We start from the raw sequence: 24202 nt of genomic DNA on the forward strand, positions 1-24202 counted from the left end.
TGTACTCATTTTTGCAACCCTTCATTTAAGTAGAATTAGCTAATTACTTTAAATTAATTTAGAGATATTGATGACATATTTTTCTGTTTCTGTTAGGTATAAGATTAATTTCAATTTTGTCATCTTTTTATGAATTGTAGCAGTAATAATTATGAAATAAAAAATCTTTAAGCCCTCTCTTTGTTTTTTGGTAAGTGGTTAATTTTAATTGTTTTTACATCAACTTAAACACCAAGGATTTTATAAATTTAAGTTTGGAAAACCTGACAAATTATCTGGACTAATTCTAGACTGTTACCAAAGACTACAACCAATCTCAAAAACAGCAACCCTGTTATGAATGCCTCAATAAATATAATATTTATAGCAATAAATGTGATTATTTACTATGCTATACTTTATTCATGTTGATACATATGACAGTATGTATGAATGAATGCATGCATGCATGAAATGCAGTCAGATAGACATTGTTGCTCCATCAACAGCATGTGATAATCTACTGCAAACCACACAAGAACAACAATGAGGAACTAGGGAATCTTTAAAGTATATATTTGACTGAAAGTAAATGATCAAATCAGAAAGGAATTATTTATTTCTAAAATATTTTAGAATATTTCCTGAAGAGATGACATAGAGAAAAGGATCCAGACAGCAATTTACCAAAGCCAGAGTCTTGATTAAATCACCATAAACTCTACGGAAGGACTTCAGTTGGGAATGAACATCTGAACAAGACGTTTTAGTCAGAGTAGTAACTATATCAATCACATTGATGATGTGCAAAGGAGTCCAAAACAGAAAGAAAGCCACAACGATGCTGACCACAAGTCTCTTCTTGTAAGTCCTAACCTTTGGCCCCTGATTTCTGGGTTCCTGGTCCTGTGGAGCTCTAGTTGGACTGGAACTCTTGACTTTTTGGCTCAAGCCTTTGTGCAACCAGAGATAACATGTTAACATGATCAAAAATGGGATGACAAAGCCCAACAGGATCTCAAGAAGCAAAACAGTCACTTTTACAGACTGTGACTCCATTGCCCTCTGACATCTCTGCAATCCATCCTTGTCTTTGAGTCCATGAGTCAAAAATATTGGTAGGGCAAAAACAAAGGCTAGAATCCAGATGCCAATCAGCTGAAGGCGCCTGTGCCGTCTCTCCAGTCTGTGCAGCATCATCCTGTTAGTGACTCTGGACTTGATGACATTGTGATAGCGGTGAACACTCATGGAGGTGACCGTCAGGACTCCAACATACAGACTCCAGTGACCAAAGAAGAACAAGAACCTACAAGACCAAAGGCCGAGTTTCCATCCAAACACTATTCCACACAGCACCACTGGAGCCAAGCAAAGGGTCAAAGCATCAGAGACAGCAAGGTTTACCATTAGTTTTAAGGTAAAGCTCAAATTTTTGTTCCAATCACGAGCAATGCTGATGATTACTGCGATGTTGCTTGGCAAACCCACCAAACAGCACAAACCTATAACTACAGCAGGAGCAATCTGTTCTGAAACCACAGCAGTGCTGTTAGAGGCTGAATTACAGTCTAATATTTGCTCCATCATTAAAATTTCTTGTCTGGAAAATGCTGAACCTGAGCTATAAATGGTAGAAGAAGAGGAACTAAGTTGACTCCTCCCACTTCTCACACCTTTGCTCTTATCTCAGTCTTCACAACAAAGTGCTTGCAAATACACAAAGAAAAAAATATTGGCTATTGTAACTTGTAACTATGTCTGTTTAGTTTCATTGTGTTTTGGTTGTTTTCCCTGTTTTGTTTTGCTTTGCTTTGCTCTGAGTTCCTTGTGCTTATTAGTTTCCATAGTTCCTAATTTAAGGAAAGTTCCAGAAGATCAAACCATAACAGATTTATTTATTTATTAATTTATTATTTTATTTTATTATTGTTTGCTTCATTTTTGCAACGTCCTGTATAGTTCAGTTCCAACCAGCTCCAAAACACTTGCTAGTAAGTCTGAATAGAGATGGTTTCATTATTGGGAGATACCAGGGTCTGTGGCTCTACCATTGGAGAAAGTGTAACAGCCAACTTGGATCATGTGTGCCTTGATAACCAATCACATTACGGCCTTAACGGCATCAAATATCTTTTTGTGCGACAGTCAATCATGTTTGTCATATACCACAAACAATGAATGAGCAGTGCCATAAACGGAACCCTACCTGTTGTAATATTGTCTGTGATTTCTTTTATAAAACAGATTGTTTAAAGGAAAACATGTTGAAGATTAGGTTATAGCTCATTAAATGATAAGCTGTTTTCCAATAGCAGTTTATTCAGCTTAGTAGAGCCTCTCAGATGGGTTCCAGAAGTAAAAACTTCCATTAATTTTCTCCAAAGTGCCTAAAGAGTTCTACAGGGAACACCCACTCCCATGAAGCACCACGAGTGGTTTGGTTCATGGATTATGTGTTAACAAAGACTCCTTTTCTCTTCTGTGTCATTCTCCTACACTATTTATGTTCGCCGCTTCATTATTGGCCAGCTCCTGCGTCAGCATCACACTAATGCGTCGTGCTGCTCACGTAACAGTGTCTACCAATACTGAGCCGGCGTTCTGATGTAGAACCTGGAAGTGCTGAATGTAAACAGCATAGGAGAATGACATAGAAGAGCAGATATTGTATTTTTGTTTTGTTTTTGCACACAAAAATTATTCTCGTCGCTTCATAAGATTAAAGGGATACAACGCATAGTATGTCATGTCACTGTGTACTACGTCGCGGAAATTAACGTTTTTTGGACGCACGTCAAATGCGTATGGATGTCGCACCGGAAGCTCATTGTTTTACTTTATAAAGTTTTAAATAAGGATACTTGTCTTACACAAACGCATTGATTCACATCAGAAGGCCTTTATTAACACCCTGGAGATGTATGGATTAAATTTTTAATGGATGGATGCATTTTTTTTTTTTAATCTTTAGAATAGTCACATTGACTATTTTAACGATGTCTTTAGTAAGTGGTTAAAATTGCTGTTTATGTAGGACTCAGATACCTCTCGGATTTCATCAAAAATATCTTAATTTGTGTTCCGAAGATGATTTAAGGTCTTCCGGATGTGGGACGGCATGAGGGTGAGTAATTAATGACAGTAGTTTCATTTTTGGGTGAACAAAAAATATTTTTTATTGCATCAGGGCAACATTGTGCAACAATGGTACAGAATCATAGAGAAAATTATCATAAGACAATGCTCAGAGAGCAATGCAAAATCACATTTAAAAAAAAATGTCAAAAAGTAAGTAAAAAGGGAAAAACACTTGAAAGACAATGATATATATTGAATATGATACATGCATAGGTTTGTATCATGTAGTGTGTCATGTCATATAATGTACTTCATGTAATAAGATTTCACTACGTACAAAACTTAAAAAAGCAGTTCTTCTCTGTTGTGAAATAGAGGTGTATAATTTTTGCACATCACTTTAGGTGTTCCTTCACACCCAGGAACCCTGCACCTTCCCTTCTTAAAACACATTATTGCCAATGTGAGGTGTTGTCCAAAACATCCTCGAAAATCTATCGCATAATGTTGCCCTGAGGCAACGAAAAGAAAAACTGAATTTTTGACCATGCAAAATAAAATAAAAAAAAAACTGACAAAAGGCTTCTCTACACCTTCATACGCGAGCGCGCGTGCACACACACACACACACACACACACACACACACATATATTTTTTATGTACAGTTCATGTCATTTTAAATAAGATTACTAAAGCAAATAATCTTGCCTTCTTCTCACACCATGTGCTCATGTGACCATGTGTCAGAACAGGACGTCCCACCTTTAAATGGTGCTTGATAGTGACTCCCACACCTTACTGGACTGATCTTTGGTACTTTCTCGACCTTTCTAATTGGTTGTAATCATTTAAAGAAAAATGTACTAAACATAGAGCTTAAGAAAACTTCCCGTTGCTGTGCTGTAGAGGGTTAACTAATGTTAAGAAATGAGAGCTTATTGTAAAGTGTTAACAGTGTTTGTTATTTTAATGTATTATCGTAACCACTGGTTTATTGCAAAAAAATTGCACTCTTCTAGTTGTTTACTTATAGCAGCTAATGAATTTGAAGTCTTGCACATTCACAGGAAATAACTTATGGTGGATAAAGTACAACAATAAAATAGCAACACATAAAATACGTTAACAAGCTAAATAAATCAACCCAAACCAGCAAAATACTTTTGTAAGGTCACCTTTTACAGGATGATCTCCTGGGTCATTTGCACTGTCCAATCCTCCTTTTGCAGGAATTCTCTTGAACTCGGTCCTACGGTGTCGGGTGTGTTGATGCTGCCTCCTAGCGTTCTTCCTCTTGATGTTCTTTCTGGTTTGCAGTTTTCACGTTTCTTTCACCCTTTTGCAAGCTGCAAACATATACCTCAAATGCCTACATCTTCTAATAAAAAATATTCAAAATCTTCTTATTAACTGAAATCTAATAAGAAGCAGAATGAACAGTTACTTATTAAGCCCATTATAATAAGGCCATGGCAATATATCACTACTTATGTTCTACATTCTTAGTTTTAATGTGGCATTTCCTGTATTTCTTGCAACATATCCAGTTTAACCATAACCAGACAACGAGCCCAAAGCCTTTTGACCTGAAATATTTACTAAAATAAGGGGGTACTTCCATAATATAACAGCACATTTGCTAATGTTTTTATAGGCTATATATAAATTCATATGAATTATACACACACATACACCAATCAGGCACAACATTATGACCACTGACAGGTGAAGTGAATAACACTGATTCTCTCTTCATCAAACTGTTAGTGGGTGGGATATATTAGGCAGCAAGTGAACATTTTGATCTCAAAGTTGCTGTCTTAGAAGCAGGAAAAATGGGCAAGCGTAAGGATTTGAGTGAGTTTGACAAGGGCCAAATTGTGATGGCTAGACTGGTGTTATAGAACCTCATGTTTCAGTCTTCCCCTGTGACCTAGTTTCCCCGTTCAGCACAGGAATCTTAATAAAGGTGACAATTGAAAGTGTCATGCCGCAATGCATGCATTATGCAGCTGAATTGTCCTATTATTTTCTTTAATTCTATTTTTTTTTTTTTTTTTTGCTGTGGTTTTTGTTCTGTCTTTTATTAGCTTCTTAGTGATGTCCAGAGTTGATCTGATTGTCTGAATATTTTGTTGTCACCATTGTTGAGGTTCATAAGCTGATTGCTCATATCTGCGTTTGTCATTGTTTTCTGATCATGTATTTTAATCTTTGTTTTTTTGTCTTCTATTGTCTAATTTCTGAAATTCAATGAAAAAAAGGGGTTGTATTTCAATTTAATCAATGGTAAAAAAAACATGAATGATTAAAAAAAATCATCATTTGATCTCATTGCATGTCTCTATGCTACTGCAAATGTGTTTCATAAACACACTGTGACAGCAGCCAGAGAAAACAAACATACTATAAGAGATAAGAGCACAACTAATGGTGACTTCAAATAAACTTCTGTTAATTCTCAATAAGAACTTCTGTAGTTGAATAACAGAAATAAAGTCAATCTGGTTAGTTATATGTGAAGCTGTAATGCTGTTTGTGGAGTTGTTTAATCAGATCTTGAGAGAGGTAATGTCTTCTTTTATCTTCAGTTGATTTCATCTAAGGCTGTGGTCAGAACAGGCTTGTTAATGCTGAGAAAATTCGATAAATAACATATATAGATTTTGTGGCTCAGATAAGGGCCAGTTCTGGTTTATTTCTTTGCTGTTGGCTGACATGTGGCATTGCTATGGCCTGCTTGTGGCTCAAATCTGTCAAACAGGAGCGGTCTGCCCAAGTTCCATCATTCTACCCCACATCATTCATGCCACACTTGGCAGATATAGGTCAAAGTTGCTATCTTGGATGGCATTGCAAGGGGGAGCAGTACAGTGAGAAGTGACTAGTCCTCAGTGACTAGTCCTCACAGTGAATTTCAGTGGTAGTAAAGTTCTTATATAGTGATGAATGAGAGCTGAAGGAATGGGAAGTTGTGCTTTATCAGTGATGACATGAATTCAAACACCATTGAGTGATGGAATTCGCAAATTCCTTGTGTTGTTCAGCACTTTTTAAACGACAATGACTCTGTATATTCCCCTAAGGTTAAAATCCTTCAGTGGACAAGTATTTAACCTGACTTTAATACTATTGGGCACCTGTGGGGACACTCAAGGAGCTCACACTACTGGAGTTAAACAAAACAGATGTGAAAACTCAATGCCAATAAGTGTCAGAGCAGCATACAGAGCAGTAAAGTTATAGAAGACATGTATGTACTAGAATTACATGTTTGTTGAATTTAATCAAGGGTGTACTCATTTTTGCAACCCTTCATTTAAGTAGAATTAGCTAATTACTTTAAATTAATTTAGAGATATTGATGACATATTTTTCTGTTTCTGTTAGGTATAAGATTAATTTCAATTTTGTCATCTTTTTATGAATTGTAGCAGTAATAATTATGAAATAAAAAATCTTTAAGCCCTCTGTTTTTTGGTAAGTGGTTAATTTTAATTGTTTTTACATCAACTTAAACACCAAGGATTTTATAAATTTAAGTTTGGAAAACCTGACAAATTATCTGGACTAATTCTAGACTGTTACCAAAGACTACAACCAATCTCAAAAACAGCAACCCTGTTATGAATGCCTCAATAAATATAATATTTATAGCAATCCCATAAATATGTGATTATTTACTATGCTATACTTTATTCATGTTGATACATATGACAGTATGTATGAATGAATGCATGCATGCATGAAATGCAGTCAGATAGACATTGTTGCTCCATCAACAGCATGTGATAATCTACTGCAAACCACACAAGAACAGCAATGAGGAACTAGGGAATCTTTAAAGTGTATATTTGACTGAAAGTAAATTATCAAATCAGAAAGGAATTATTTATTTCTAAAACATTTTAGAATATTTCCTGAAGAGATGACATAGAGAAAAGGATCCAGACAGCAGTTTACCAAAGCCAGAGTCTTGATTAAATCACCATAAACTCTACGGAAGGACTTCAGTTGGGAATGAACATCTGAACAAGACGTTTTAGTCAGAGTAGTAACTATATCAATCACATTGATGATGTGCAAAGGAGTCCAAAACAGAAAAAAAGCCACAACGATGCTGACCACAAGTCTCTTCTTGTAAGTCCTAACCTTTGGCCCCTGATTTCTGGGTTCCTGGTCCTGTGGAGCTCTAGTTGGACTGGAGCTCTTGACTTTTTGGCTCAAGCCTTTGTGCAACCAGAGATAACATGTTAACATGATCAAAAATGGGATGACAAAGCCCAACAGGATCTCAAGAAGCAAAACAGTCACTTTTACAGACTGTGACTCCATTGCCCTCTGACATCTCTGCAATCCATCCTTGTCTTTGAGTCCTTGAGTGAAAAATATTGGTAGGGCAAAAACAAAGGCTAGAATCCAGATGCCAATCAGCTGAAGGCGCCTGTGCTGTCTCTCCAGTCTGTGCAGTATCATCCTGTTAGTGACTCTGGACTTGATGACATTGTGATAGCGGTGAACACTCATGGAGGTGACCGTCAGGACTCCAACATACAGACTCCAGTGACCCAAGAAGAACAAGAACCTACAAGACCAAAGGCCGAGTTTCCATCCAAACACTATTCCACACAGCACCACAGGAGCCAAGCAAAGGGTCAAAGCATCAGAGACAGCAAGGTTTACCATTAGTTTTAAGGTAAAGCTCAAATTTTTGTTCCAATCACGAGCAATGCTGATGATTACTGCGATGTTGCTTGGCAAACCCACCAAACAGCACAAACCCAGAACTACAGCAGGAGCAATCTGTTCTGAAACCACAGCAGTGCTGTTAGAGGTTGAATTACAGTCTAATCTTTGCTCCATCATTAAAATTTCTTGTCTGGAAAATGCTGAACCTGAGCTATAACTGGTAGAAGAAGAGGAACTAAGTTGACTCCTCCCACTTCTCACACCTTTGCTCTTATCTCAGTCTTCACAAAAACAAAGTGCTTGCAAATACACAAAGAAAAAAAATTGGCTATTGTAACTTGTAATTCTATGTCTGTTTAGTTTCATTGTGTTTTGGTTGTTTTCCCTGTTTTGTTTTGCTTTGCTTTGCTCTGAGTTCCTTGTGCTTATAAGTTTCCATAGTTCCTAATTTAAGGAAAGTTCCAGAAGATCAAACCATAACAGATTTATTTATTAATTAATTTATTATTTTATTGTATTATTGTTTGCTTCATTTTTGCAACGTCCTGTATAGTTCAGTTCCAACCAGCTCCAAAACACTTGCTAGTAAGTCTGAATAGAGATGGTTTTATTAGATAAATAAAACCATCTCTATTCACATTAACCGGCCTTAATGGCATCAAATTTCTTTTTGTGTGTCATATTCCACAAACAATGAATGAGCAGTGCCATGAACGGAACCCTAACTGTTGTAATATTGTCTGTGATTTCTTTTATAAAACATGTTGAAGATTAGGTGATAGCTCATTAAATGATAAGCTGTTTTCCAATAGCAGTTTATTCAGCTTAGCAGAGCCTTTCAGATGGGTTCCAGAAGTAAAACTTTCATTAATTTTCTCCAAAATGCCTAAAGAGTTCTGCAGGGAACACCCACTCCCATGAAGCACCACGAGTGGTTTGGTTCATGGATTATGCGTTAACAAAGACTCCTCTTCTTTTCTGTGTCATTCTCCTACACTGTTTATGTTCACTGCTTTATTATTGGCCAGCTCCTGCGTCAGCATCACACTAATGCGTCGTGCTGCTCACGTGAACAGTGTCTACCAATACTGAGCTGGCGTTCTGATGTAGAACCTGGAAGTGCTGAATGTAAACAGCATAGGAGAATGACATAGAAGAGAAGATATTGTTGAATAAAGTCATTATTTTTGTTTTGTTTTTGCACACAAAAAGTATTCTCCTTGCTTCATAAGATTAAAGGGATACAACGCTTAGTATGTCATGTCACTATATGATGTTTTATTAACAAAATTCGGGAGGAGCAACGTTCAAATAATCTGACTAATCATCACGTCATCTCGGCCAGCTGTCAGCAATCAGTAATCAACATATCTACCCAATCAGCATGAGTGAAAACATATATATTAGACACGGTCGACTCACCCATATTCCTCGACAGTTTGACAGCATCTGACCCGCCCTAAGTTCCCACCGTGTCCGAAATTAATCTCTGTGTGTCCGATGAAGAATCTTTCGTCCACAAGGTATCTTTGCCACAATCCTCTGGCCTTACTAGGAGCAATTACACCGCCGCCGATTCATCTCGGGGGCACTTCAGCCCAAACAAAACGGTCCCCGCATGCCAAGACGCCGAGGCCGACTTTCGTCACTGCGGTCGAAACATCCGTGATTTCCTTCCGTGTATTTTCCTAGTTCTGCCCAGTCTATCTTTCCTGCCATAAAGAAATGGACAACAAGGCAGTCGAGCACCAAGCTCGAGTCTCGGGCAATTTCGCCTCTTCCCGTGAAGAAACGGGCCTTCCTCCAGCATCAGGCCGCCGCAGCAGGCCTTTCAGCAAAGCCGCGCCGCAGCGCAGATATCAGTCCAAGCCAGCTGACACTTTCCACCCCATCGGCTCAACCCAGCAAAAGCACAGTTAAAATCCTTCTCGTTTTCTGTCACTGAATTAATTTCCACAGTTATGCCATCTGTATCAATGTTGATCGAGGGAATCCACGTTTTAAACTTTTCTGTAAAGTTTGCCGTTCTAAATTACGGCACGATTGTGGTTTAAACACGCAATCAGCTGATGCACGTATGACGTTAATATTACATGCATACAGAATCATTGAAACTCGGAACTCATTGTCCTCGCTGTCCAGCGATTTATCAACAAAATCGCTTAGAAAATTAGTCATAATATGTATTTCTGTTTAAGTATAATCACTGCTTCAATATTGGAGACGCAGAGACTGGTAGGAAAAATTATTTTCAAATCATTATTTTGATGCATTTAAATAAATCTTACCGTTCCCTTTTCATCTGTATCTGTTTTATAACGAGCATAATTTGTAAGTAACTTAACAAACCAGACAGATAACCAATGAATAAACTATTACGTTGCAGTTTGGAAGTATGGAATTTGAGTAATTTCCAGGTCTGGATAGAAAAGAAACCAACATAAATAAATATAAATGAACAATGTTATACAAGCAGTGTGTTCATGGTAACATTTTAGTGATTGTTGAACACAATTAAAATAAATTCAAGGTGCACATTCTTATTATGCAAAGCTCTGTCTTTTACAAATGATTCTCTTTTGATCTTTACTAAATAAATGTGCTTGTGACAGACCAGCAACAGTTAAAGAACAAAGGATCATCTAAATCATATTGTACTTTGCTGTTTGATGATCTTTCAACATCAAACCATGACAGTTCAACAGTACTGTCTTTTACAGTATCAAACCATTGTGTCAGAGGTGAATATATGCAGGTTTAAAGGATTTCAGGCCTTTTTCAAGAAAATAAGAATATGTACAAAATGTAATAACTTCTCTCTCTTCCCTGCACAGTTTCGCTGAGCTCAGGTTTCAATCGCCCCAGATAAAACGATGGGTCCAGCCACGTCCATTGAATTTCTGGGCCTTAACTAGAATACAGCTAATATCCAGGCCTCACGGCATAAGGAATCAATAGGATATTTGTTCGCTTCCACCTTCCTAAACAGTCCAAACTGTTCTAAACAGGAATTACTATCTTCGATCAGCTACTTAAACTTCATGATGTGAGTAATTCCACAAGGCCACTCTTTCATCTTACATCTCCTCACTCTTGTATCTTCAATTCATGTGCTAGAAACAAGCGTCAGGCCGCAGCAGCAGCAAGCCTGGACCGTGCCCCAGATTCCCTACTTTCCTCCCTCTGCTTAGCCACACATTGCGGCTTTCACCGGCGCCGCACTCCATCCAAAGATGCCTGCCCCTCTTGGTGAACGCCTTCACTCCAAACATGAGGATGCCTCTACTAGTGAAGCAAGCTCAGCTGTCTCAACCATTTCATCCCGCCATCTTTCACCCTACCTCTTTTGTCTTTGGTCTACAGTTCAACTCCGGACCCTAGCGTGAGGCTGCCTCCGCTATCGGCACAGGCCTAGACGTCCTACTTTCCCTTCCTTCCTTTTCTAACCACCCTGTTCCTTCCCAGGCTCCAGGGGCAAACCCGAGCGTGAAGCTGCCTCCGCTAACGGTGCAGGCCCAGATGCCGCAATTTCCTTTTCTCAGTTTCCCTCTTTTCTAACCTCCTCATCCCTCCCCTGGCTCCAGGGGCCGACCGAGCGTGAGGCTGCCTCCGCTAACGGCCTCGGTCCCGGCCTTTCTTCCTCCTTGCTCTGTCCCACAAGCAAACGCAGTTCACCCTGTCTACTACACTGATGCCCATCCCACCAAATGCTACAGCCCTGGAACCAAACCATGTTGCCAACAACATCAGATCCTCTTAGAAATTCAAGCTGTTGTCACCAGAGGTGGACCCATTCTCAACCCCGGTACCTTATTCTGAGCTGATATTTCCATAAACCACCCGCAAAAAACTCTCCTTGACACCTCTCTCAACTTCATTCTTCAAGCTGCCTCCCCTAGAACCCTACAATCCATTCTGCATAGGAGCAGCAACTACAGCCACCCAAAAAGGCCACTCCCAGCATCAGATTCAAACATTTGGTCACTGGAAGCTTAAGAGCTACATCCGATCTAATCGCTTCCATATTAAAGAAGCCCAACGAACACCTATCGGTTAGTTTCAGCTCCAGCTCGTTCTCTCACACATACCTGCAAGCCACCATATCCAACTCAACCAATACCATCATTCCAATATAACGAAAATTTTCTATCATTGCCGCAGCAGTGATGTCGCCTCAGCTCCCGCAGGAGCTCAGTGCCTCTGGCTGTTCTCTCCACTGCCGCTGCAGTGATGTCGCCTCGGCTCCCGCAGGAGCTCAGTTCCTCTGGCTGTTCTCTCCACTGCCACAGCAGTGATGTCGCCTCGGCTCCCACAGGAGCTCAGTTCCTCTGGCTAATTTCTCCACTGCCGCAGCAGTGATGTCGCCTCGGCTCCCGCAGGAGCTCAGTTCTTCAAGCCAATTTCTCCACTGCCGCAGCAGTGATGTCGCCTCGGCTCCCGCAGGAGCTCAGTTCTGGCTAATTCCTCCACTGCCGCAGCAGTGATGTTGCCTCGGCTCCCGCAGGAGCTCAGTTCTTCAGGCCAATTTCTCCACTGCCGCAGCAGTGATGCCGCCTCGGCTCCCGCAGGAGCTCAGTTCTGGCTAATTCCTCCACTGCCGCAGCAGTGATGTCGCCTCAGCTCCCGCAGGAGCTCAGTTCTTCAGGCCAATTCCACCACTGCCGCAGCAGTGTCGTCACCTCGGCTCCCGCAGGAGCTCAGTTCTTCAGGCCAATTTCTCCACTGCCGCAGCAGTGATGTCGCCTCGGCTCCCGCAGGAGCTCAGTTCTGGCTAATTCCTCCACTGCCGCAGCAGTGTCGTCACCTCGGCTCCCGCAGGAGCTCAGTTCTTCTGGCTATTTCCCCCACTGCCGCAGCAGTGATGTCGCCTCGGCTCCTGCGGGAGCTCAGTTCTGGCTAATTCCTCCACTGCCGCAGCAGTGATGTCGCCTCGGCTCCCGCAGGAGCTCAGTTCTTCAAGCCAATTTCTCCACTGCTGCAGCAGTGTCGTCACCTCAGCTCCCGCAGGAGCTCAGTTCTTCTGGCTATTTCCTCCACTGCCGCAGCAGTGATGTCGCCTCGGCTCCCGCAGGAGCTCAACGCTGTCCAATGTCTTCATCCATATGACGATAACTCTACCGGTCCTTTACTAACCCTCCTAGCAGCACATTCAGCCTAAGCAAGGCAATTTTGGGGGTCATCAGTAATGTTCCGGCTGCTGTCCTGCATTCGTTTGCAATTTTTGGGGGGAGTAATCTGGGTTCGGGCCAAAATACCGAGCTCGGAGCCCTCTCCTCGGACAGCACGCCAAATACGCATACTACTACGCATACTATTTTCTATCTGATTATTTGTAAGTGTGAACTCGTGAAATGATGTTTTATTAACAAAATTCGGGAGGAGCAACGTTCAAATAATCTGACTAATCATCACGTCATCTCGGCCAGCTGTCAGCAATCAGTAATCAACATATCTACCCAATCAGCATGAGTGAAAACATATATATTAGACACGGTCGACTCACCCATATTCCTCGACAGTTTGACAGCATCCCTCCACCACCCCGTCTCCTCACACCTGCACTGGTTACTTTCCAGAATACTACCCAGAATGGGGGGAGTAATCTGGGTTCGGGCCAAAATACCGAGCTAGGAGCCCTCTCCTCGGACAGCACGCCAAATACGCATACTACTACGCATACTATTTTCTATCTGATTATTTGTAAGTGTGAACTCGTGAAGTACTATACGTCGCGGAAGTTAACGTTGGACGTACGTCGAATGCGTATGGCTGTCGCACCGGAAGCTCATTATTTTACTTTATAAAGTTTTAAATAAGGATACTTGTCTTACACAAACGCATTGATTCACATCAGAAGGCCTTTATTAACCCCCTGGAGATGTATGGATTAAATTTTTAATGGATGGATGCATTTTTTTTTTCAGAATAGTCATGTCGACAATTTTAACAATGTCTTTAGTACATTTCTGGACCTTGAAAGTGGTGGTTAAATTGCTGTTTATGTAGGACTCAGAAACCTCTCGGATTTCATCAAAAATATCTTAATTTGTGTTCCGAAGATGATTTAAGGTCTTTCGGATGTGGGACGGCATGAGGCTGAGTAATTAATGACAGTAGTTTCATTTTTGGGTGAACTAACCCTTTAATGCACTGTGAACTATCATGAACAAACAATGAAGTTACTGTACAAACAATGAACTTTGTTAACTAATGTTAACAAAGATTAATAAATACTGTAACAAATATATTGTTCATTATTAGTTAATGTTAGTTAATACATTAACCCTCTACTGCACACATGATGATGGATATTCCACATCATTTTTTGGTTCATTTGGGGACATTTTATTGATAAAATATTTTTTGTTGCATCAGGGCAACATTGTGCAACAATGGTACAGAATCATAGAGAAAATTATCATAAGACAATGCTCAGAGAGCAATGCAAAATCACATTTAAAAAAAAAAGTCAAAAAGTAAAAAGGGAAAAACACTTGAAAGACAATGATATATATTGAATTTGATACATGCACAGATTTGTATCATGTAGTGTGTCGTCATATAATGTAGGCTACTTCATGTAATAAGATTTCACTGCGTACAAAACTTCAAAAAGCAGTTCTTCTCTGTTGTGAAATAGAGGTGTATAATTTTGCGTGCACACACACACACACACACATATTTTTTATGTACAGTTCAAGTCATTTTAAATACGATTAATAAAGCAAATAATCTTGCCTTCTTCTCACACCACGTGCTCATGTGACCATGTGTCAGAACAGGATGTCCCACCGTTAAATGGTGCTTGATAGTGACTCCCACAGCTTAAGAAAACTTGCCGTTGCTGTGCTGTAGAGGGTTAATGTTAAGAAATGAGACCTTATTGTAAAGTGTTACCAGTGTTTGTTATTTTAATGTATTATCGTAACCACTGGTTTATTGCAAAAAAATTGCACTCTTCTAGTTGTTTACTTATAGCAGCTAATGAATTTGAAGTCTTGCACATTCACAGGAAATAATTTATGGTGGATAAAGTAAAATAGTAAAATAACACATAAAATAAGTTAACAAGCTAAATAAATCAACCCAAACCAGCAAAATACTTTTGTAAGGTCACCTTTTACAGGATGATCTCCTCGGTCATTTGCACTGTCCAATCCTCCTTTTGCAGGAATTCTCTTGAACTCGGTCCTACAGTGTCGGGTGTGTTGATGCTGCCTCCTAGCGTTCTTCCTCTTGATGTTCTTTCTGGTTTGCAGTTTTCCCATGTTTCTTTCACCCAGAACCTCATGTGTCAGTCTTCCCCTGTGACCTAGTTTCCCCGTTCTGTTCATTTAGTCCATTTGATCCACCTGTGTCTTGTTAATTATCCCGTCACCTTGTTTAGCTCCCTTTGTTAGTCACCTGTATATATACCCTGTGTTCTCCTTCACTCCTTGTCTGTTCTCGTTGTTGTCTCCACATGTTAATGCTGTCTTTACCCTGTTTAGAATCTACTGTGTCTCATTAAAGTATTGTTAATCGTCATCTTCGTCTTCATCGTACTTTGGTACACAGCACACGTAACAGAACAACGGACCGAAACAGTTTTTTGCGGCGATTTTCTTTTTGTTACTTTTTTCCCCTTTTTCCTTCATCATGGACCCTGATGTTGCCATTCTTCGCCTGGAGCAGAGGGACCGCTCCCTGGAGGCTCACACCATGGAGTTTTTGGAGCTAGCATGCCGTACACACTATCCTGACTGCACGCTCTGTGTGCTTTATCTCTACAGCCTAAGTGAGCGGTCCCGAGCACGCCTCCCAGGGAGCGGTCCTTGGAAGAACTTCGCCGCACTCGTGGAGTGGGTGCTGGTGAGTAACTACTCACCTGTCACTGTCGGCCCCACGGAGGATGACTTCGCCGCCAGCCCCACTCCACTACCAGAAGCCAGTCAGTCACCACCGACGAACGTCGCAATAGAGATGTTTCACGTGCCCACCGCAGACCGAGGAGGCCAGCCTGCTGAGATGGATGAGCCAGGACCGAGGACAAGGTCGGACGGTACCATCGCCCTGGAGTCCGCCTCACAGCAAGGTTCTGACCAGGTGCGCGAGCCAGTTACATCATGCGATGCTGAGGGAGTACTGACACTGGTAAATATTTTGAGGAACTGAAAGACATTTTTATGGATGATTTAATAGATTTTTTCGGAGAAGTGACTTCCCATTCCCCTGATTTTCCTGTTTTTAATCAATCTCCTGAGCTTCCTGAGGTCCATTCTCCAGCGTTCTCCAGTTCTCCTATGTCTCCTGAGTTCCCTGTCTGCCCACCCAGCCTCCCTCTCCCGCCTCTTCCGTCACCGAGTTTGTCAGCCAGTTCCTCAGCCCCACCATTTCTGCCCTTTAGCCGCTTGACATCTCCCACATGCCAGGTGGGGATGTCAAGCATCTTCAGGCCCTCCACTCCATCCATTCAAGAGGATCCCCTGCCTCCACTTCCAGCCTCCACGCCCCCTGCTCCACCTCGGCCCGTCGACACTTCGGTGTCACCCTGGCTCCTCCCTCCCTCCGCTCCACCGGACACTCTGTTGGACTATTACGGCGCAAGGGCGTGCCTATCCGGGAGGGGGCGAACTGTTACAGAACCTCATGTTTCAGTCTTCCCCTGTGACCTAGTTTCCCCGTTCTCTTCATTTGATCCACCTGTGTCTTGTTAATTATCCCGTCACCTTGTTTAGCTCCCTTTGTTAGTCACCTGTATATATACCCTGTGTTCTCCTTCACTCCTTGTCTGTTCTCGTTGTTGTCTCCACGTGTTAATGCTGTCTTTACCCTGTTTGGAATCTACTGTGTCTCACTAAAGTATTGTTAATCGTCATCTTCGTCTTCATCGTGCTTTGGTACACAGCACACATAACAACTGGGTCAGAGCATCCCCAAAACTGCAGCTCTTGTGGGGTGTTCTGTGGGGTCTGCAGTGGTCAGTATCTATCAAAAGTGGTCCAAGGAAGGAACAGTGGTGAACCGGCGACAGGGTCATGGGCGGCCAAGGCTCACTGATGCACGTGGGGAGCGAAGGCCATGTGGTCCGACCAACAGATGAGCTACTGTAGCTCAAATTGCTAAGTTAATGCTTGTTCTGACAGAAAGGTGTCAGAATACACAGTGCATCACAGTTTGTTGCGTATGGGGCTGCATAGCCGCAGACCAGTCAGGATGCCCATGCTGACCCCTGTCCACCGCCGAAAGCGCCATCAGTGGGCACGTGAGCATCAGAACTGGACCTTGGAGCAATGGAAAAAGGTGGCCTGGTCTGATGAACCACGTTTTCTTTTACATCATGTGGATGGCCGGGTGATGTAGCAAGATGCACTATGGGAAGAAGTCAAGCCGGCGGAGGCAGTGTGATGCTTTGGTCAATGTTCTGCTGGGAAACCTTGCCATCCATGTGGATGTTACTTTGACACGTACCACCTACCTAAGTATTGTTGCAGACCATGTCCACCCTTTCATGGAAACAGTATTTCGGGTGGCTGTGGTCTCTTTCAGCAGGATAATGCAGTCAGTGGGGCCCATTAACTGTTTGGTTTCTGACATTCTTCAAAATATCTTCTTTTGTGTTCAGCAGAATAAAGAAATTCATGCAGGTTTGGAACAACTTGAGGGTGAGGAAAATGTTTCAGAGCTGGCAAAAGCTGTGAGAAGAGTGACTCATCTTGCACATTAAGTCACAGCATGCAGAAGTGAAATGCATTGTGGCTGTCCAAACAGGAACTAACAGCCGCAGCCAAAGCAAAATAAACTCATATGTGCCATATTACCAAAATAAAGACTTTGGTAAAGCATACTGAAGTTTCATGAGATCAAATCAATGATTCTGAATCTAACAGTATCCAAAATGTATGGCATTGCAAGGGGGAGCAGTACAGTGACAAGCCTCACAGTGAAATTCAGTGGTAGTAAAGTTCTTTATGAGGATGAAGGGGCCTCATTTATAAAATTTGCATATGCACAAATTTGATCTTAGAGTGTGCGTACGCTTAAATCCACGCCAACGCTCATATTTATAAAAACGGTCTTTGATGTGGAAAAGTGCTTAGAGCCACATCAGGGTCTGAGCAGACATACGCACTTTTCCTGGTCAGATTACTGCAGGTTTTTGGAAATCTAAGCTATTCTTGCAGCTCGCTAAGGATTTGGATGATGACTGGTGAACTTTAATATGTAAATGACATTAATTTAATGTCGTTTAAATCGCGGAGAACTGAAACCATTCAGCTGCATGCAAGTTCAAGATCATTTGCGATTTATAGATTTCACATCTGAAAGAGAGGCATACGCTCGCTTCATTCTTTGAATCACACGTACGCACATCAGAGAAATGATTGTAAGATCAAAGGATGGTTTCTGCACAACGATTTATAAATGAGGCCCAAGGAGTGGTGAGTTATTCTTTATCAATGGTGTCATGAATTCACACACCATTGTGTGATGGAATTCAAAATCTTGAAATAGAAGACACTATACCTTCTCCTTATTTAATCAAGGGTGTAGTCATTTTTGTAACCCTTCATTTAAGCAGAATTGGCTAATTACTTATTTTACAGATATTGGTGACATTTTTCTGTTTTCATTAAGTATCTGCCTAATAAATTTCAATTTTGTCATCATTTTACGAATTGTAATAACTTTAATCTCTCTCTCTATAGATAGGCCTATATGTTTATGTCATTAATTTTGATTGTTTTTATTTTAAAATTATATTTATTGCTATTTTTAATTTGTATTATTTAATTATTAGCTTAACTCAAAGACCAAGGGTTTCATGAATTCAAGATTGGAAAACATGGCTTAAATTAGCAGTTAAAAACACTGAGTTCTTCTAGACTGTTACCAAAGATTACAATCTTAAAAACTGAAATGTTATGAATGTTTCAATCAATTTTTCCAGCAATCAAATAAATATATAATTATTTACAATGTTATACTTTATTCATGTTGATAAATATGACAGTATGTATGTATGTATGTATGTATGAATGAATGAATGCATGTATGAAATGCGGTCAGATGAATGTTGAATATTGTTGCTACTACTACTGCAATCCACACAAGAACAACAATGAGGAACCAGCGAGTCTTTGAAGCATATATTTGAATGGAAGTAAATTATCCAATAACAAAGGAATTATTTCTTTCTGAAAAATTTTAGAATATTTCCTGAAGAAACGGCATAGAGAAAAGGATCCAGACAGCAGTTTACCAAAGCCAGAGTCTTGCTTGCATCACCATAAACTCTACGGAAGGACTTCATTTGGGAATGAACATCTGGATGAGAAGTTTTAGTCAGAGTAGTAACTATATCAATCACATTGATGATGTGCACAGGAGTCCAAAACAGAAAGAAAGCCACAACGATGCTGACCACAAGTCTCTTCTTGTAAGTCCTAACCTTTGGCCCCTGATTTCTGGGTTCCTGGTCCTGTGGAGCTCTAGTTAGACTGGAGCTCTTGGCTTTTTGGCTCAAGCCTTTGTGCAACCAAAGATAACATGTTAACATGATCAAAAATGGGATGACGAACCCCAACAGGATTTCAAGAACGAAAACAGTCAGTACTACAGCCCGTGACTCCATTGCCCTCTGACATCTCTGCAATCCATCCCTGTCTTTGAGTTCTTGAGTGAAAAATATTGGTAGGGCAAAAACAAAGGCTAGAATCCAGATGCCAATCAGCTCAAGGCGTCTGTGCCGTCTCTCCAGTCTGTGTCTGCAGTGCTGTTAGAGGTTGAATTGAAGCCTAGTCTTAGCTCCATCATCACATTTTCTTGTCTGGAAATGCTGAACCTGAGCTATGACTGCTTGAAGAACAAGGGCTGCGTTGACTCCTCCCACTTCTGTAGACCAAAACCACAGCTTTGCTCTTATCTCAAAGAAGGTGCTTGCAAACATTTTTTATGTGTAATTTTATTGTTATTTTTTTTCAGCACACTGGTCAACATTACATTGTTTTAATTGTTTTTTTTTTTTTTAATAAATAAACAAGAAACAAACAAGAAACAAATTCACAAAGGCAAAAAAATTAAAGCTTCCCTTTTTCCTGCTATATATAATGTATTTTCTTCTCAAACAAGCATGATGCAATAAAAAAAAAAAAAACATTATGAATTCACACTTCACCCTTAAAGGGGTCATAAAATGCTATTTTAACGTAAAGCTTATTTTTTTTAAATAGCTGCATTCTTTCTGGTTTGTGGTTTTCACATGCTTCTTTCACACATTTCTTTCACACAGTTCTGTTCTTCCTTTTACTCCTAATGAAGCCCCGTTTGCAAGCTGCAAGCATTTACCTCATATGCTTATTTTTAAATAAAAATTTTAAAAGGGAAGGGATCACATCATGAAATAAATGTTTTTCTCCAAAACATGTTGGCCACAATTATTGGCACCCCTAGAATTTTTTATGAGTAAAATATCAACTAAATCAGCTAAAGATGTTACAAATTGGCCTGTGTCTATATCATCCTAATGCATGAGGAGGAGAGTTTGAGTGTCCAAAGACTCTCCGAAGATGACAGATGGAGAATTGCAGAAATGAGTTGAGACTTGGGGTCAGAAAGCCTAAAATTCCTGTAAGATTTGCCTAAAACGCCTAAAAAGGCATACCCAAAGTAAATTGCATGCTATTCTTGAACCATCTGGAATATACGCATGGTTTTGGTCTCTTTTGAAAGGTATGCGTACTGCAGGCGGTACAGTGGAACGCTAACAGATTAAAGTCGTGGGCCTGTTTTTCTGATGGAGGTCCTGAACATCTTGTTCAGATAAGTGGCATCATGGATTCTATCAAATATCAAAAGATAAAAAAATCAAAACCTGACCGTTTCTGCTAAAAATCGTATAAGGGGCCATGGTTGGATCATCCATCAGAGCAAAATCAACACAAAAATTGGTCACTGAGCACAAAATGAAGCTTCTGCCATGGCCATTTTCAATCCCCTGACCCTGAACCCTAAAGAAAATGAGTGGGGTGAACTGAAGAGAAGCACCAACATGGAGCTGGGAATCTGAAGGATTTGGAGAGATGGTCTTTGATATCTTGTCAGGTGTTCTCCAAACTCATCAGGCATTATAGGTGAAGACTCAGAGCTGTTATCTTGGGAAAAGGAGGTTGAAAAAAGTATTGAATAAAAGGGTGCCAATAATTGTGGCCAATGTGTTTTGAAGAAAAACATTTATTTCATAAAGAGATTTTCTCCACATTTTCAATTCTTTTACTTCAATGAAAGGTTCGATTTTTGTGAATTTTTTGAATAAAAGATCAAAATGAGTAACAATGCATTTATTTTTACAGGCTTCTTTGTTCATATTTACCAATAATTCTGACCACAGCTGTATGAAGTTTGCCCAGCACAATCCCCATATGGAAAAGTTTTGTTAAAAACATATGTGATTCTTATATGTTCTAACAGAATATTATAAGGGACATATATGCTGCAAAAAACGCATATACAAATTGCATAATATTTATGTATTTTCAATCCAATATGTCATAGATGTCCAAGATATAATTAAAGTCTTACAGATTTTCATGATGTAAAAACAGGTAAATAATACAAATTTAATAGGCCTATGAATGTCCACCATATCTCTTAAGATGTGTATAAAACATAGTGCATCAGTATAAGGCTGTACTTTACTCATGTCCTCGCTCTTATCTTGTCCTAAGTGGAGCCCTACGCCTGTCAATCACAGTCATATAATGTATAATCATAGACTTTCAATCTCAGATGAAACACATATAAACTACACGCAAGCACATATATTAATTACAAAATTAACATTTTAATTACAAAACTAATTAATTAAATTAACATTTTAACGTGGGATGACACTTGGTGACTTTAGTCGCATTAGCTATGTGAACACAAAAATCATGGACATGATTCAGATATGTTAAAGGGCCAGGAGAAAAAGTCACACTTGGCTCCTTTGTGGTTAAAAATGACCACCATAGGAAATTAATGGGAAATATGAAAACACACAAAAACTCTGAGAATCTTTTGGTGGTACAAACTACAAATCAACCATTGTGCAGAAAATGTGCACCGCAATGAAGGGGTCACGCTCTAAAATATCAAGAGTGCAAAACAGACACATTACACTAGTGTGACTATAAAACAGAGCAAGTTTTTGCAAATGTGAAATATCAAGAAAATCAAGAATTCAGCCGCTATGCAGGAAAAAACAGCAAGGAAGAAGTTTACAAGCACATGAACTACACTGCGTTCCCAAATTATTATGCAATTGACATATCAGTAAGATTTCAGTACAATAAACATTCAGATTTTAGTTTTTCTAAGTTAAAAAATAAAAACTGTTTGTTTGTTTATTTATCCATGTCTTTTTAGATAACTGGTATCAATCTCAGACAAAATAATTTGCCAGATCTATGGAAACCCTACTTAGAGGTTGTTCCACATTATTAAGCAAGTCACAGTTCTCATGCAATATGGGGAGGAAGAAAGATCTTTCTGAAGATGAAAAGCATGAAATGGTGCAATGTTGTGCAAAAGGCATGAAAACAACTAATATTGTGTGAAACTGAATGGAGATTATCAAATTATCATAAGATTTGTGAGTGATTTAGAGCACAGCAGAACTCGGTCAGATAAAGGCTTATTAATGAAAGTTCCTGTCAAAAAATTTAATTGTATTAAAAGGGCAGCTATAAAAAAAGCCAGTGTTGAGCAGCAAACAGGTATTTGAAGCTGCTGTTGCCTCTGGAGTCTCAAGAAGCTCTCCATGCTGGCTGGCAGTTGTGTGTAAAGATCATAGGTAAAGATGCATTTCAGCCACTCCAAACCAAACCTCACAAAGAGAAACATTTACAGTGGGTTTAGAAATACATGAAGACTCATTTTTAAATAGTTTTATTCACTGACTAATGCCGGACTACAATGGATGGTCTAACGTTAAATCAATGGTCGCCAACCTGTCGATCGCGATCGACTGGTCGATCTTTATCACTGTTCCAGTAGCTCGCGAAAATAACAGAAATATGAGTACAAAAATACATTACATTTCTCCAGTCTTTGTATTGTATTTTTGTATTTATTTTATGTTATTTTCTGGAGACAGACAGATAAAGGTAAATAGCCCACATTATGTCTGAGTCTGTAAACGGCCGTTAACAAGAGGCCAGAGACGCTGAAGACGGACGCGAAGAGGAGAAAATTCTGTAGCAGGCAGAGCAGCTCACTGTTCACGATGCTCGAAATATAGGAAGAAAATATAAATATTGAATTGGGGGTGAGGGATTAGGAATTCATCTCTAAAAGGAGATCAGTCTTCAGGAAGATTTCGATGGCAATGGCATTTTATTTCCCTCTTACCTCCGAATAAAGTAGCTAATTATTAGCGCAGTTCAACTTTGTTTACAGCGGTAACCAAGGAAACGCTGTATCACTGCTGCTCCATAAAAGCGCCACCTTCTGTCAGAGAGTGAATCTGCGTCTCATTCAGCATGCTGTTTTTGTTTCATGCTCTTTTTTTGTGTAGCATTTATAATTTCACAAAGATAAAGTCAGACCGTTCTGTTTTTGCTTTGAATCTTGAAATTAAATCTAATTCAAATAAAAAACAACTGCTCATGCAACGTGCGTAGCATCTTTGTTTGGATTGTGATTAAAGCAGTGGTTCCCTCTAATTTGAAATGGCTATGTATTTTTGTTTATTATAATAATATTAATAATAAATATCTGCAACCAGTATCGGAATCGGCCAATTTGCTTCTAAAAATAAATAAATAAATCAGAATCTACAATGACCACGAAAAAAATACTAAACACAATCTGGGCTGTCTTTTTCTATCAAGTAGATCTTGTCTTTCAAAAAGGTCGAGGTCAGGGATCTTGGGCTTAAAAAGGTTGGTGACCACTGGTCTAAATGGATGGATTTCTGGATGGTTGGTGAATGGCCACCACGTTCCAACAAGACTGTGACGTCAGCAAGGAGCTGGTGGGTGATTATTTGGGCTGGAATACTGGGAAGTGAGATGGAGGGTATTAAAATTACTTTTGCAAGATATGTGGAGCTCATAACTGGCCATTTTCAGCTATGGTATAAAAAGGAGGATAGTACATAGCACAATGCACTATTTGTACAATGCACTATGCACTATCCCATGCTGCAAAAAAACACCACAGCAATAAAACTGTTTGAAAATGTATTTTTACACCCACTGTTAGTGTTTCTCTTTGTTAGGTTTGGTTAGTGGTGTCTAAAATGCATCTTTACGCACAACTGCCAGCCTGCATGGTGAGGCCCTCAAGACTCCAGAGACATCAGCAGCTTCAAATACCTGTTTGCTGCTCAACACTGGCTTTTTTTATAGCTGCCCTTTTAATACAATTACATTTTTTTGACAGGAACTTTCCTCAATAAGCCTTTATCTGACCGAGTTCTGCTGTGCT

The 24202-nt window shown here is 39.9% G+C and overlaps 3 protein-coding genes across 3 annotated transcripts; all 3 read right to left on the reverse strand.

The window, feature by feature from the left end:
- Positions 1-208: 208 nt before the first annotated feature.
- LOC125254765 (leukotriene B4 receptor 1-like) lies at positions 209-1579 on the reverse strand. The gene has a single exon (XM_048169568.1). The coding sequence runs from the start codon at positions 1567-1569 to the stop codon at positions 592-594; it is 978 nt and encodes a 325-aa protein (XP_048025525.1). The 5' UTR covers positions 1570-1579; the 3' UTR covers positions 209-591.
- A 4980-nt stretch (positions 1580-6559) lies between these two features.
- On the reverse strand, positions 6560-8214 carry LOC125254673 (leukotriene B4 receptor 1-like). Its single transcript, XM_048169398.1, has one exon. It carries the CDS (start codon positions 7925-7927, stop codon positions 6950-6952), a length of 978 nt encoding a protein of 325 aa, XP_048025355.1. The 5' UTR covers positions 7928-8214; the 3' UTR covers positions 6560-6949.
- A 9731-nt stretch (positions 8215-17945) lies between these two features.
- Positions 17946-19679, reverse strand: LOC125254740 (C-C chemokine receptor type 7-like). The gene is made up of 2 exons (XM_048169521.1): positions 19575-19679; positions 17946-19505 (listed from the first exon to the last, which is right to left on the reverse strand). The coding sequence occupies exons 1-2, from the start codon at positions 19677-19679 to the stop codon at positions 18918-18920; spliced, it is 693 nt and encodes a 230-aa protein (XP_048025478.1). The 3' UTR covers positions 17946-18917.
- Between the last annotated feature and the right edge of the window lie 4523 nt (positions 19680-24202).

Source organism: Megalobrama amblycephala, linkage group LG19 (genome assembly GCF_018812025.1).
Source record: "Megalobrama amblycephala isolate DHTTF-2021 linkage group LG19, ASM1881202v1, whole genome shotgun sequence".
Lineage (NCBI taxonomy): Eukaryota > Metazoa > Chordata > Actinopteri > Cypriniformes > Xenocyprididae > Megalobrama > Megalobrama amblycephala.